This window comes from Convolutriloba macropyga, chromosome 3 (assembly GCF_964194025.1).
Source record: "Convolutriloba macropyga chromosome 3, txConMacr16.3, whole genome shotgun sequence".
Lineage (NCBI taxonomy): Eukaryota > Metazoa > Xenacoelomorpha > Acoela > Convolutidae > Convolutriloba > Convolutriloba macropyga.
In genome coordinates this window covers 23,113,146-23,126,743 of record NC_134470.1, presented here as the reverse complement: position 1 = coordinate 23,126,743, position 13,598 = coordinate 23,113,146, and the positions used below count along the sequence as shown (strand labels likewise).

The 13,598-nt window shown below is 36.2% G+C and overlaps 1 protein-coding gene across 2 annotated transcripts in view; it reads right to left on the bottom strand.

The window, feature by feature from the left end:
- The window catches only part of LOC142336075 (sodium/potassium-transporting ATPase subunit beta-1-interacting protein 1-like), a 193,321-nt gene that overhangs the window by 24,802 nt on the left and 154,921 nt on the right, over positions 1-13,598 (bottom strand). For both annotated transcript variants that reach the window (XM_075384587.1, XM_075384588.1), the window contains exon 2: positions 1,733-1,810. In XM_075384587.1, the coding sequence (XP_075240702.1) occupies positions 1,733-1,786 (54 nt within the window). In that variant the 5' untranslated portion in view covers positions 1,787-1,810. The remainder of the gene's footprint in view (positions 1-1,732; positions 1,811-13,598) is intronic.

The following is a 13,598-nucleotide window of genomic DNA, read 5'->3' as shown; positions in this document are numbered from 1 at the left end:
AGGCAATTAAATTCAGGGGCTGTAGCCTAGAAATATTTTTGCGTGCATAAATAGTTAATCATGCCGGGATCCGAACCATGGACGTCCCGATCCCTCACCAGAAGCCCTGCCCACTCGGCTATCAGACCCTTCTTGTTGATTTGCTGCAATCAATTTTATTTTAGAAAAAAGCTTTACTTCGGAGTGAGCGCAAAACAACTCACTCAAAAATGACGAGCGAAGGCATGAAAAAGCACATTGAGAAGTCAAAGAATGTTCTAGAAGAGATGCACAAAAACGGTCAAGTAAAAAATTTGCATAAAAAAGACCAACACGCTTACAGTAATTGTTACGAACCTCTTCCGAGAGCAACTAAAAAACGCAGCAGGAGGAGAATTGCAGTATTTTTAATGACCAAACAAATCTCGTTCTTCTGATTTTGCTCTTTTGACGTTGACAGTATTCAATACGTTACGTAATTAATACGTGAAAGAATTTAAATGCCACTCAGTTGAAACGGAGTGAAATAAGTCAGAAGTCAAGCGTGAACATCATGACTTATGTAATACGAAAAACGTGATCAAAAGGTAAAACAAATTTTAAAGGAGAAAGCCGCTGAAACGCTGACGGTGGCTATTAATAAAAAAAATCGAAACAGTAAAAATCAAAGCGACGATGCCGCATTAGAACAAAAAACCACTAGCTTGAAAATGAATTTTTGTCCATATACCGTTTTACGGCTCTACTCAAATCTTAGATTGAAAAAATATTGAGTTGCAAAACCACTCGCATTTTCGCTCCACTTCCTGTTTCGGCGTGATCAAAATCATCGCTTCAATTATCTTCAAAAATCATGAAAATGTGTAAACAGATCTTAAAAACATAACCGGACGAATAACTAGTTTCTGAAGAAAGTGAGCTTCGGAGAACATAATAGACTATCTCAATTGAAGTAAAAGTTAATTCAAATGTAATTTGAACAAATACGAAAATTCAAGTACGTTCTCAATTTGTACAAGTACAAAAACAAAAGGAAACGAATATTCTAAGCAATCGAGACAACGTCATTGCTCACAAAAAATCGGCCAAGTCAAAATATGCACAAAAACGCCTGTAAGTTAGGAATAAAGCTGAAACTGTAAAAATTTCAACTATTTTTTGACAAAATTCAAAAAAAAAAAATTGCGTAATCCAAAAAAACCTGTATTTAATTTGCAATGCAACTGCCCATGAGCAGTAAACTTATATTCAGTTACAAGTTAAATCATAAGAATACAATAGTGGGCTAAAAATCGGTATAATAGCCTTAAAACCTGAGAATTACAGAAGAAACCTGAGAAATTTTAAAAACAAAACAGCTTGAAAAAGCCGCACGTAGACAAAAAACTTGCTCAGTTAGCGAAAATTTTATTACACCTAAATTTCTCGCTCTGTTTCAACCAAACAAAGTCTTTTCTTCGCTCTTCAAAATTGTTAATGAAACAACTTTACCAAACTTTATTTGCTCTTCAAAATTGTTAATGAAACAACTTTACCAAACTTTATTCACTTCTTGAACTTCCGGTTTTCTTGCTCGCTCGCTTATCAAAAAAGAAAACCATAAAAAGCCTCTTCGAGTCTTAAAAAGAGACAGCGCCCCAATACACCTCAAATTCCAAAAAACCAAGTGACGGACAATAATAGCCCCAGCTATCGCTATGTGGCTATTAATAAATCAAATTCAAGCATTCCGTTGATAAGTGCTCCTACATACCAGCTGGAAAATGCATATTGAAACAAGCGTGCACCGAGCTGTACAGCAGGCCATTGCAGTTCACCTCATCTCTGTCTAAAAAGTTAGAGACACTTAGACACAAATCACTATTCTTTGAAGCCAAGGGAATAACAAATAACTTCAGGAAACCAATACAATTTGAACGATTCTAAGGCGTTATCTTAACAGGTCCAACAAAATACGTTATGCCGATAAAGCCCCATACCAAATAAAGGCGTAGTTACGATAAACTCTTGCACATCGGCGAAACTTGGGCATTGTAAGAAAAGTCTTGCACATCGGCGAAACTTGGGCATTGTAAGAAAAGTAAGAGTGCAATTGTTTTTGCGATTGACCAACTTTAGCTTCCCAGAAACTATAGCACAGAAATTGTTGGCCCTCTGATTCATTAATTGAACAAAGAGACGTCTTCTTAGAAAACCGAAGTAAAAATTGAAGGGTTTCTTTGATTCAGTTAGCGCTGAATTCACTGCTCGTTTCTGACAGAGCTCAATGCTTGTTTAGATTTTTTAAATTCAAACAAGCAGTGTTGAATTCACTGCTTGTTTAAATCACCCCAACACTAGATGATTACTGGCTGCTCCGTGTCCTACATCTTCAAAAGGCATTCAGCATATCTTCAAATCTATCGATAAGGAACAGAATATAGAACAAACAAAGCACAAGGATGACCAGCACATCTAACACAGACACTAGAAGACGAGTTAAACAAATAGACTAGCTTCTTAGACATGAGCTCTAATTGAAGTAACAAAATTTTGCGCCTTCTTATTGTCCTTAAATATTGCTGACTTTGGTTCTCAGGCAGATCACATTGACAGCCTAGCTCTCTTACTTGTTTTGCACAGCTTGGAGACTAGTTGTTTTAACACCCTTGAAACTGATGAGTCTACTCCGGCAGTGCATTCGAAGAGAAATGCAAATAAAGTGGCTTTCTCGGTATCAATTAATAGTTTTTTTGCTCTTCTTTGTAGATTCAAGATATTTGCTATTGATTCCATGACAACTTTATAGCGGAGGTTGAAAATTTTCCCGTCGAAGTAGGTCTTGCTAAATCTACATTGCCAAAGACCAATGGCTTAAAAGTCCAATCTCACATTTCCCCAGCAACGGCTGGATACGAGGTTCGATCTCGACAATATGCATGACATATCATTCATAAGATTCGCAAAAGTCTTACGTAGTTCGTTATAAATTGATCTGTGTACCCTACAATAGATGGAATGTGTCGTCGTGGAATTTTCATTGCAAGTGCATAATGGTCTCATTTTAATGGGACCCAAACCATATGTGCGTGCAGTAACCATAAAAGTTGTTCTTCGATAATCAAAGTGATATCGCTTCAAATGCATAGCGATAAGCTCACTTGATGCACTCTACTAATTAGCTGGATCAGGTGAGGTATTCTCCAGGTAATAGAGACATTTATTTTCTTCGGTTGGAGGCTAGATTCCTTGTGCTTTGTTTTAGCTCAGATAAACTTATATGTTGCTTTACCTGTCTCAGGGGGCGATACAGATAAAGCACTGGAAAGCTGAACCGAACAGTTGCATTCACTCGAACGGTCTTCCGTCGTTTTAAGCTGTGTTGCATTTTTTACTCAATTCCGTATTACCTCATCATTCATTGCTTTCTCACGTTCGATAAGTAGATTGTCTATGTTGGGGGATGAACCAAACAAGAGTTATTATATAGAGAACTATTGAAAACAAAGAACTAAAGGCCAAAGTAGATGAATAAAAAAAACAACCTCCCTTCTTCAACAACAGATCGCATTGAAGCATCAACAATCTCGCCCCAACTAAGTGTTCAACAGCCTCGATGTAGAGGAAGGAGCTCTTTAGGAAGCTGACATGCTCTTAGATAAAACATGATGTCAGGTACCTGTCCTCATTTTGCGCAGAGCTTCGATGCCAGTAGTTTCAGCGCTTTTGAAGTTGCTTTGATTTGGCTGCTATTGCTGAAAGTAACGAGTTTAGACCAATGATTATTGACCCACAGAAGATATTTTCCGACAAAGTATATGAAGCTAAGCCCATCGAAACAAAATTCTGACTCTCAAAAAGAGAAGATTTTGAGTTTATGCATAATGAAATTTAGGATCTGCTCAAGAAATGAGTAGTTTGTTACACAACATCTCCATGGCGAGCTCAGGCTTTCGCTGTAGTAGGCCAAAAACGGCGCATGGTAATCGACTACTCCATGACAGTTAGTTTATTTCTCAGCTTTGAAGTTGATGAGCCAGCTCCACCAGTGCACGCATAGATTAGCGGACAAAACGGTGCTTTCTTAGCAAATTAATATTTGTTCCTATTTGTTCTTCTTCATACATTCGTAATACTTGTAGGCTTCATTATTGCCTTTCAGGGCAACTTTAAAATTTTTTACATCAAAATGTTTCAAACATTGGTTTGAAATTACTCAACTATGAAATTCCTCTTGAAGCTCGCTGTGACAAATGTCTATTTTAAATGCAATAACAAATGGCCTTGTCAAGTAGATGGGTTAGCAGTGGGAGCATCACCTGAAGTAACTCTGGCAAACATTTGAACGTATGAAATCATTTGAACTTCAGATCAAGTCAACGAATGTAATTGTCAGTAAGTTCCTTAAAATTGACCATAAGGCCCGCCCTGAAGTCAACCGTAGTCACCTAGAGAAGAAAGTTGTCGAATATAGGGAGTCGAATATAAGAAAATGTCTACATAGATTTCAAGCAAAACGCCAGAATTTTGATAATCAACTTTAGGCTAAAATGGAACATATTTCGGTCTTGCACTATTTTCTACTAAATTGCAAACTGGATAGAGAACCAGAAACTGAAAAACAATTATTCGAAAGATTTCTAGTCGATACAATTTAAACTGCAAGTGGTGAAACTCACAGTTTGTTCAGAAAAGTTGACACCATTTATAGGAAATTGGAGTTCAAAATGAAGAGGACAGAAGAAAAAATAATTTTGCTTTTTAATAATGAAAATCATTGTATATAGCTGTGAACAAATTATCTTTGAGTGGTACAAGAGCCCGAGCGATACGAGATTTGTCTTGGATTTCCGTAGCTGTGCGCCAATCCAACATAAAAAAATATCGTAGTAGGGACTTTTTGCCACGATTTCAGAAACACCAGCACACGGAAAATTTTTGATTAAAACTCTGTGTAATGATAAACGAGTAGTTTATTTGGTACCGTAATCACTTTTTCCATATAATGATATATATATATATATATATATTATATATATATATATATATATATATATATATATATATATATATATGTGTGTGTGTGTGTGTGTGTGTGTTTGTGTGTCAGATTTTGAATAAATTTTTGCAATAAACATCATTTCATCTGAGCAAAACGACAATTTTCTTCGACATCTGTCATGAAATTCCGACCTCCTGATCTTCCGGCGCAGCCAACCCAAGAGCAATGATCTTGGCGGAAGCAATGCTTTGTTGGTAGTCCAACAATCAATGGAATTACGGAAGACTCACATAAGTTGACAATTCTCAGCATACGCAGGGGCCATAATAAAAAAACAGATATTGAATAAAATTTTTTATTAGCCATGACTGATCTCTTCCTCTTAGAGAGCTGATTGATCCCGACTCCACTCATTAGTTTATAACGGCTAATGTATGTGAGCACTTACAACTACCAATGCAACCAGTGAAGTCAAAATCTCGTCTCACGAATGGATAAGAAATTCCTGTTCTTGGAGTTCATAGTGTTTTATTGAGCATGAATAACATTTATTATACCGATCACTTCTCTGTAATTAATCACCTTTTTTATTGTGTTTTCATAGACTTGGATGCAGTCACACAACATGAAACAGATTTACTTAGTTTTGGTGGAAAAAAACTCATTTCAACGTCTCTCATTTGGCTGCTATTGCTGAAAGTAACGAGTTTAGACCAGATGTTATTGACCCACAGAATATAATTTCCGACAAAGTTATAAAACTAAGCCCATCGCAACAAAATTCAGACTCTCAAACAAAGGAAATTCTGAGTTTTTGCAGAATAAAGTTTAGGATCTGCTAAAGAAATGATTCGTTCGTTACACAAAATCTCCATGGCGAGCTCAGGCTTTCGCTGTAAAAGGCCAAAAAAGACGCATGGTAATCGACTACTCCATGACAGTCAGTTTATTTCTCAGCTTTGAAGGTGATGAGCCGGCTTCAAGAGTGCACGCATAGCTTAGCGGACAAAACGTTGCTTCCCAGCAACAATTATTCTTTCTTCCTTTTTGTTCTTCTTTATACATTTGTAATACTTGCAGGCTTTATTATTCTTTTTTGGGGCAACTTTAAAAAAGTTTTACATCAAAGTGTTTCAAACATACCTAAGATTGAAATCACTCGACTATGAAATCATTTGAACTTCAGATCAAGTCAACGAATGTAATTGTCAGTAAGTTCCTTAAAATTGACCATGAGGCCCGCCCTGAAGGCAACCGTAGTCACCTAGAGAAGAAAGTTGTCGAATATAGGGAGTCGAATATAAGAAAATGTCTACATAGATTTCAAGCAAAACGCCAGAATTTTGATAATCAACTTTAGGCTAAAATGGAACATATTTCGGTCTTGCACTATTTTCTACTAAATTGCAAACTGGATAGAGAACCAGAAACTGAAAAACAATTATTCGAAAGATTTCTATTCGATACAATTTAAACTGCAAGTGGCGAACCTCACAGTTTGTTCAGAAAAGTTGACACCATTTATAGGAAATTGGAGTTCAAAATGAAGAGGACAGAAGAAAAAATATTTTAGCCTTTTTAATAATGAAAATCATTGTATATAGCTGTGAAGAAATTTTTTTGAGTGGTACAAGAGCCCGAGCGATACGAAATTTGTCTTGGATTTCCGTAGCTGTGCGCCAATCCAATATAAAAAAATATCGTAGTAGGGACGTTTTGCCACGGTTTTAGAAATACCAGCACACGGAAAATTTATGATCAAAACTCTGTGTAATGATAAACGAGTAGTTTATTTGGTACCGTAATCACTTTTTCCATATAATGATATATATATATATATATATATATATATATATATATATATATATAAATATATATAAATGTGTGTGTGTGTGTGTTTGTGTGTCAGATGTTGAAAAAATTTTTGCAATAAACAGTATTTCATCAGAGCAAAACGACAATTTTCTTCAACATCTGTCATGAAATTCCGTTTCCGGCACAGCCAACCCAAGAGCAATGATCTTGGCGGAAGCAATGCTTTGTTGGTAGTCTAGCAATCAATGGAATTACGGAAGATTCTCATAAGTTACAATTCTCAGATCATACACAGGGGCCAGAATAAAAAAAACAGGTGTTGAATAATATTTTATTGGCGAAGGCAGATCTCTTCCTGTTAGAGCGCTTATTGATCGCAAATCAACTCAGTTGTTTATAGTGGCTAATGTATGTGAGCAGTTACAACTACCAATTCAACCAGTGAAGTCAAAATCTCGTCTCACGAATGGATAAGAATTTCCTGTTCCTGGAGTTTGTAGTGCTTTAGTGAGCTTGAATAACGTTTATTATACCGCGCTGACTTCTTTGTTGTTAGTCAATTATTTTGTAGTGCAGTCATTGATCTGGATGTACTTTCACATCATGAAACAGATTTAATTAAATTTCGTGGAAAAAAGGCTCAATTGGACAGTTCTGATTTGGCTGCTATTGCTGAAGGTAACGAGTTTAGACCAATGGCTATTGACCCACGGAAGATATTTTCCGACAAATTATATGAAGCTAAGCCCATCGAAACAAAATTCTAACTCTCAAAAAGAGAAGATTTTGAGTGTATGCAGAATGAAATTTAGGATCTGCTAAATAAATGAGTAGTTTGTTACACAACATCTCCATGGCGAGCTCAGGCTTTCGCTGTAGAAGGCCAAAAACAACGCATGGTAATCGACTACTCCATCACAGTCAATTTATTCTCCAGCTTTGATGCGTGCCCGTTTCCAAATATGAAAGAGCTGCTAAACAAAAGTTTCTGAGAATCAGTTTTTTCCGAAGGTTGACATAAACCGCGCCTATCATCAGGCACCAATGAAAGAAGAAGATAAACAGTTCACAGCCTGTGAAATTCAGGTAAAATTTCACAAATTTAATTGTCATATTTTTGGGGTAAGTATTGCGGTAATTGCGTTTCAGAAAAATATAGACGTCTTTGTTGACCAAAATATGCTAGAACGGACGTACCCTTACCTTGACGATGTAATAATTGGCGGACGATCCAAAGAAGAGCATAACATGAACGTTAAAAACTTTGCTAAAAAATGAATAGTTCGTTACACAACATCTCCACGGCGAGCTCAGGAGTATGTTGTAAAAGACCAAGAACGAAGCTTGTTAATTGACTACTCCATGACAGTCAACTTATTCACCAGATTTGATGCGTACTCGTTTGGGAATATGAAAGAACTGCTTAACAACGCTTCTGGGAATCTATTTTTGACTTATGGTGCGCTTATCATCAGGTACCATTAAAAAAAGATGAGCAGTTTAAAGTTTTTGAATTTGGGATAAAAGTTCACGAATATAATCGTCCTCTTTTGGGGTATCTAAGGCGGTACCTGCCTTTCAGAGAATTATAGATAATTTCGTTGACCAAAAGAAAGAACATACCCATACCTTGGCGATACAATAAATGGCGGATACTCTAAAGAAGAGCCTGACAAGTACATTTATTTTTTTCTTGCTGCCGAAAAAGAAGGAATCATCTTAAATATGGACAATTGTCAATTCTGTCCAAAGGAAACGTCTATGCTAGGTCACATTGTCTTAGCAAGTTTTAAGCGACCAAAACTATGAGAGATTGAGGTCCCTGAAGGAGTGTCTGGCTCCAGGTAAATCGAAAACCTTACGAAGGTTAATTGAATTTTTCGAGTGCAATGAAAAATGGGTCCGGCATTACTCAAGCAAAGTTCAGCCGATCATAGAAACTCAAAACAAAGGACGCTTTCTGTTGAGTTCCAATGTCATTAATCGTATCAACAAAATCAAGTCAAAATTCCCTGATGCTTGTTTAACCTTACCCCGCACAGATGCTGGACATTGGCTTCCGGAAACCGACGCCTCTGGGTACGCCATTGGTTCATCATTATATCAAAATAGTAGACTAGTAGCATAATTTTAGCGAACATTATCGCAGTAGGAGCTAAATCATTCTCTGTGGAAAAAGAGGCTTTAGCCATTATTGAATCTTTAAAAATTGTTCCGATATACAAAAGAGCATCGCATTTATATTTTCACAGCAAAATTGAAAAATGAAAAATGAGAAGCTCATCCGCTGGAGAATCGAGCTTGCTGAGTGTCGCTATAGTATTAAATACAGACCTGAAAACAAAAAGTATAGCAGCTGACGCTCTCTGGAGGATTGCCCACGTAAAGACGAAGAACAAATTTTCGTTATTTTCACTCTAGGATAAGTTAGCATATCCAGGAGTGACTGGATTTAGGCACTACAATAATTCTATGAACCAACCTCACACTCTCGAGTTGACGTTCAGCAAGTCATTGCCACAAGCGACACCTGACGGCAATTAAAATCTAAAATTCACAAGCCGAGCCGGCCTGGTCAATTTTTTAATGCCTTGAAACCGTTTGAGAGGACATGCAGTGATCTAGTTTCTCCCAAGATTTTGTACTAGAATTCTGCTAACGTCTATTTTCTCACCGTTATAAACTAATTGAGACGATGTCCTTTTGCCTTCAACATTAAAAATAGTGCAGCCAAATCCATTATTTTTAGGGTCCTCCTGCATTCATATGATATAATTGGCAATCCAGGGTTTATCCACTTTGATCTTGGAGGACAACTAGAGTAGCAGGAATTCAAAAATTTCTGCTCAGAACGAAGAATTGCCAAAGCAGTCAGAAAGAAAACTTGCCCAGAAATCCCGTACGTCGCCGTACTACCCTCAAGGTAACGGGCAAAACCAACGTTACAATTGAGTTATCTAGAAGGCTGTGAGCTGCGTTTTGGCTTCCACGAAAACTCCAAAGTCCAGAGAACCACTGCAAAGCTGTTCTTCGGGGGTACTTTCTTCAATTAGAGGGTTACTATCTACCAGCACAAATGAAAACATCACTGGGTGTTTTTTCTATTCCTGTGGAAAGACTATGGAAATTTTAATTTCCAAGATTGGCTGTTTGAAGTACTTTACAAGTATTTGAAAAACTTTATACGAAACAAATCTGATCCTCTCGTGGAAACTGCAAAAAATAAAAGAGGTTATTACCAAGAATGTTGTCCAAGTCCGATAACTTAGTGCATAGGTAAACACACGAGACTTAGCTCCGTCTTCAGAATGTTTTTCAGACACTGCACTGATTGAGCAGCAAACTGTTGTTTTGGAAGAAACAAAGAACCCATGAAACAAACAAACGAAACCATTACAGTGCTTTTGTTGGACAATGTAAAAATTTCTAAAGGAGGATGCGCCCGAAGTGCCCAAAAAAACGCCCGAACGGCTCAAGAAAGCACCCGAAAAAACATTTAATCCAATGGAGCTTGAAGTGGAAAATAGATGAAGCCTGAGAAACAGACAGAAAAACTTAGATGATTGAGTTGGAATTTAAAATGCTAGGATTTTAAAATGCTAGGATAAAACCTAGCTTTTTAAAATCCAACTCAACCATCTAAGTTTTTCGGTCTGTTTCTCAGGCGTATCGCAATCACATGTTCCACATAATAATTTATTTATATTTGTTTTTGTTTCAGATGTTGAATAAAAACTTGAAATAACCATCTGAGGAACACATTAATCTGCAGCTTAACAAATTAGTAGATGCAAAACATAACTGAATCCGCAGGAACAGTACAACAAAAGGGAATTAACACTGAATTATTAAGTGCAGAAAACATGTTCGGCCTAGAAAATTCTTCGAATTGGCTTTCCTCTAACATTTTTAACATTTTAAAAAAAATTCAAAGGAAAAACCTATTGGAGTATTAGAAATATTCGAAAATGTAAAATTACAATCAAGACACGTTATTGTATGTATTTATATTTGTAAAATTTCAAATTAGCCAGTTTTTAACTCCTGACCATGCAAGTTATTGCGAAAACGTTTGAGTAATTTAACGATTTTATATCGACCTTTCAATTCTTTAAGCCTTACATACGTTCACGTATTTAGACAGTGATGTTGGAAAGACCCCGGGGTATGTTTTGAGGTATGATTACGTGAATCTGAATTGCTTGCACATAAGTACACAATTAAAAAAAAACTTCTCAAGAGGAGGCAAATGTAAGAAATGTGAGAAGTGCTTCCATGCAAAATGCAAAAAAAAATGATGACAAACTTAATACAAAAAAAGAAACACATTGTGTGGTCTTGCTCTAATTGCTCTAAATTTAACAAACTAGATAGCAAAGAAGAGACTGAAAGACAATTATTCAAAAGATTTGTAGACGATAAAAATTTTACAGTAAGTGGTGAACCGGACAATTTGCTCAGAAAAGTAAACATCTTCAAAACGAATTTGGAAATCACAATGGCCAGGACAGAAGAAACATACAATTTAGTTTTTTAGAGACGAACATCAATGTAAATAGCTGTAAAGAAATTATTTTCGTGTAGTACAAAAAATCAGCTGATACGGGGTTGTCTTCGATTTCTGTAGCTGTGCACTAGTTCAATATAAAAAATATCGTAGAAAGGACTGTTCACCGCGGTTGTAGAAGCACCAGCACCAGACAAAATTGTGCCAAAACTTTGAAATCGAATCTATGTTATTTTGTTTAAAAATCAAGACCCTGAATGTTGGAGATCTAGGATAATTGGCGATACTTTATAAAAAAACTACAAGTAAACCCCAACTAAAAGTGGTGGCAAAAAATACAACAGATGGGACAGCAACCACAAGTGAAAGATATTATAAAATTAATTTTCCTGAAGTACCTTAGCTCCGTCTTCAGAATGTTATTGAGACACTGAACTGATTGAGCAGCACGCTGTTGTTTTGGAAGAAACAAAGAACACATGAAACCAACAATCGAAACCATTACAGCGCTTTTGTCGGAAGATGTAGATGTTTCTACAGGATGATGCGCCCAAAGTGCCCAAAAACGCCCGAACGGCTCAAGAAAGCACCCGAAAAAACATTTAATCCAATGGAGCATGAAGTGGAAAATAGATGACGCCTGAGAAACAGACCGAAATATTTAGATGATTACGTTGGATTTTAAAATGCTAGGGTTGAAGTTAACCTCTGTTTTATAGCAATCACATGTTCCACACAAAAATTTATTTATATTTGTTTTTGTTTCAGGTTCAATAAAAACTTGAAGTAAGCATCTGAGCAACACATTAATCTGAAGCTTTACAAATTAGTAGATGCAAGACATACCTGAATCCGCAGGACCATTACAACAAAAGGGAATTAACACTGAAATGTGAAGTGCAGAAAACATGTTCGGCCTAGAGAATTATTCGAATTGGCTTTCCTTTAACATTTTTAACATTTCAAAAATGGTCGAAGTAAAAACCTATTGGTGTATTAGAAATATTCGAAAAGACACGTTAGTGTATGTATTCATATTTGTAAATTCTCAAATTAGCAACTTTTTAACTCCTGACCATGCAAGTTATTGCGAAAACGTTTGAGTAATTTAACGATTTTATAACGATCTTTAAAATTTTTAAGCCTTTCATACGGTCATGTATTTAAACAGTGATGTTGGAAAGACCCCGGGGTATGTTTTGAGGTATGATCACGTGATTCTGAATATTTTGCACATAAGTACACAAATTATAAAAAAAAAGTAAAAAAGTGCTCAGAAGAGGCAAATGTAAGAAATGTGAGAATTGCTTCCATGCAAAATGCAAAAAAATGATGATCAATTAACACTAAAAACTAGTCCAATGTAAAAAAATATCGTAGAAAGGACTGTTCACCGCGGTTTTAAAAGCACCAGCACCAGACAAAATTGTGCCAAAACTTTGAAATCGAATCTATGTTATTTTGGTTTAAAAATCAAGACCCTGAATGTTGGAGATCTAGGATGATCGGCGATGCTTTATAAAAAACTACAAGTAAACCCCAACTAAAAGTGGTGGCAAAAAATACAACAGATGGGACAGCAACCACAAGTGAAAGATATTATAAAATTAATTTTCCTGAAGTACCTTAGCTCCGTCTTCAGAATGTTATTGAGACACTGAACTGATTGAGCAGCACGCTGTTGTTTTGGAAGAAACAAAGAACACATGAAACCAACAATCGAAACCATTACAGCGCTTTTGTCGGAAGATGTAGATGTTTCTACAGGATGATGCGCCCAAAGTGCCCAAAAACGTCCGAACGGCTCAAGAAAGCACCCGAAAAAACATTTAATCCAATGGAGCATGAAGTGGAAAATAGATGAAGCCTGAGAAACAGACCGAAATATTTAGATGATTACGTTGGATTTTAAAATGCTAGGGTTGAAGTTAACCTCTGTTTTATAGCAATCACATGTTCCACACAAAAATTTATTTATATTTGTTTTTGTTTCAGGTTCAATAAAAACTTGAAGTAAGCATCTGAGCAACACATTAATCTGAAGCTTTACAAATTAGTAGATGCAAGACATACCTGAATCCGCAGGACCATTACAACAAAAGGGAATTAACACTGAAATGTGAAGTGCAGAAAACATGTTCGGCCTAGAGAATTATTCGAATTGGCTTTCCTTTAACATTTTTAACATTTCAAAAATGGTCGAAGTAAAAACCTATTGGTGTATTAGAAATATTCGAAAAGACACGTTAGTGTATGTATTCATTTTTGTAAATTCTCAAATTAGCAAGTTTTTAACTCCTGACCATGCAAGTTATT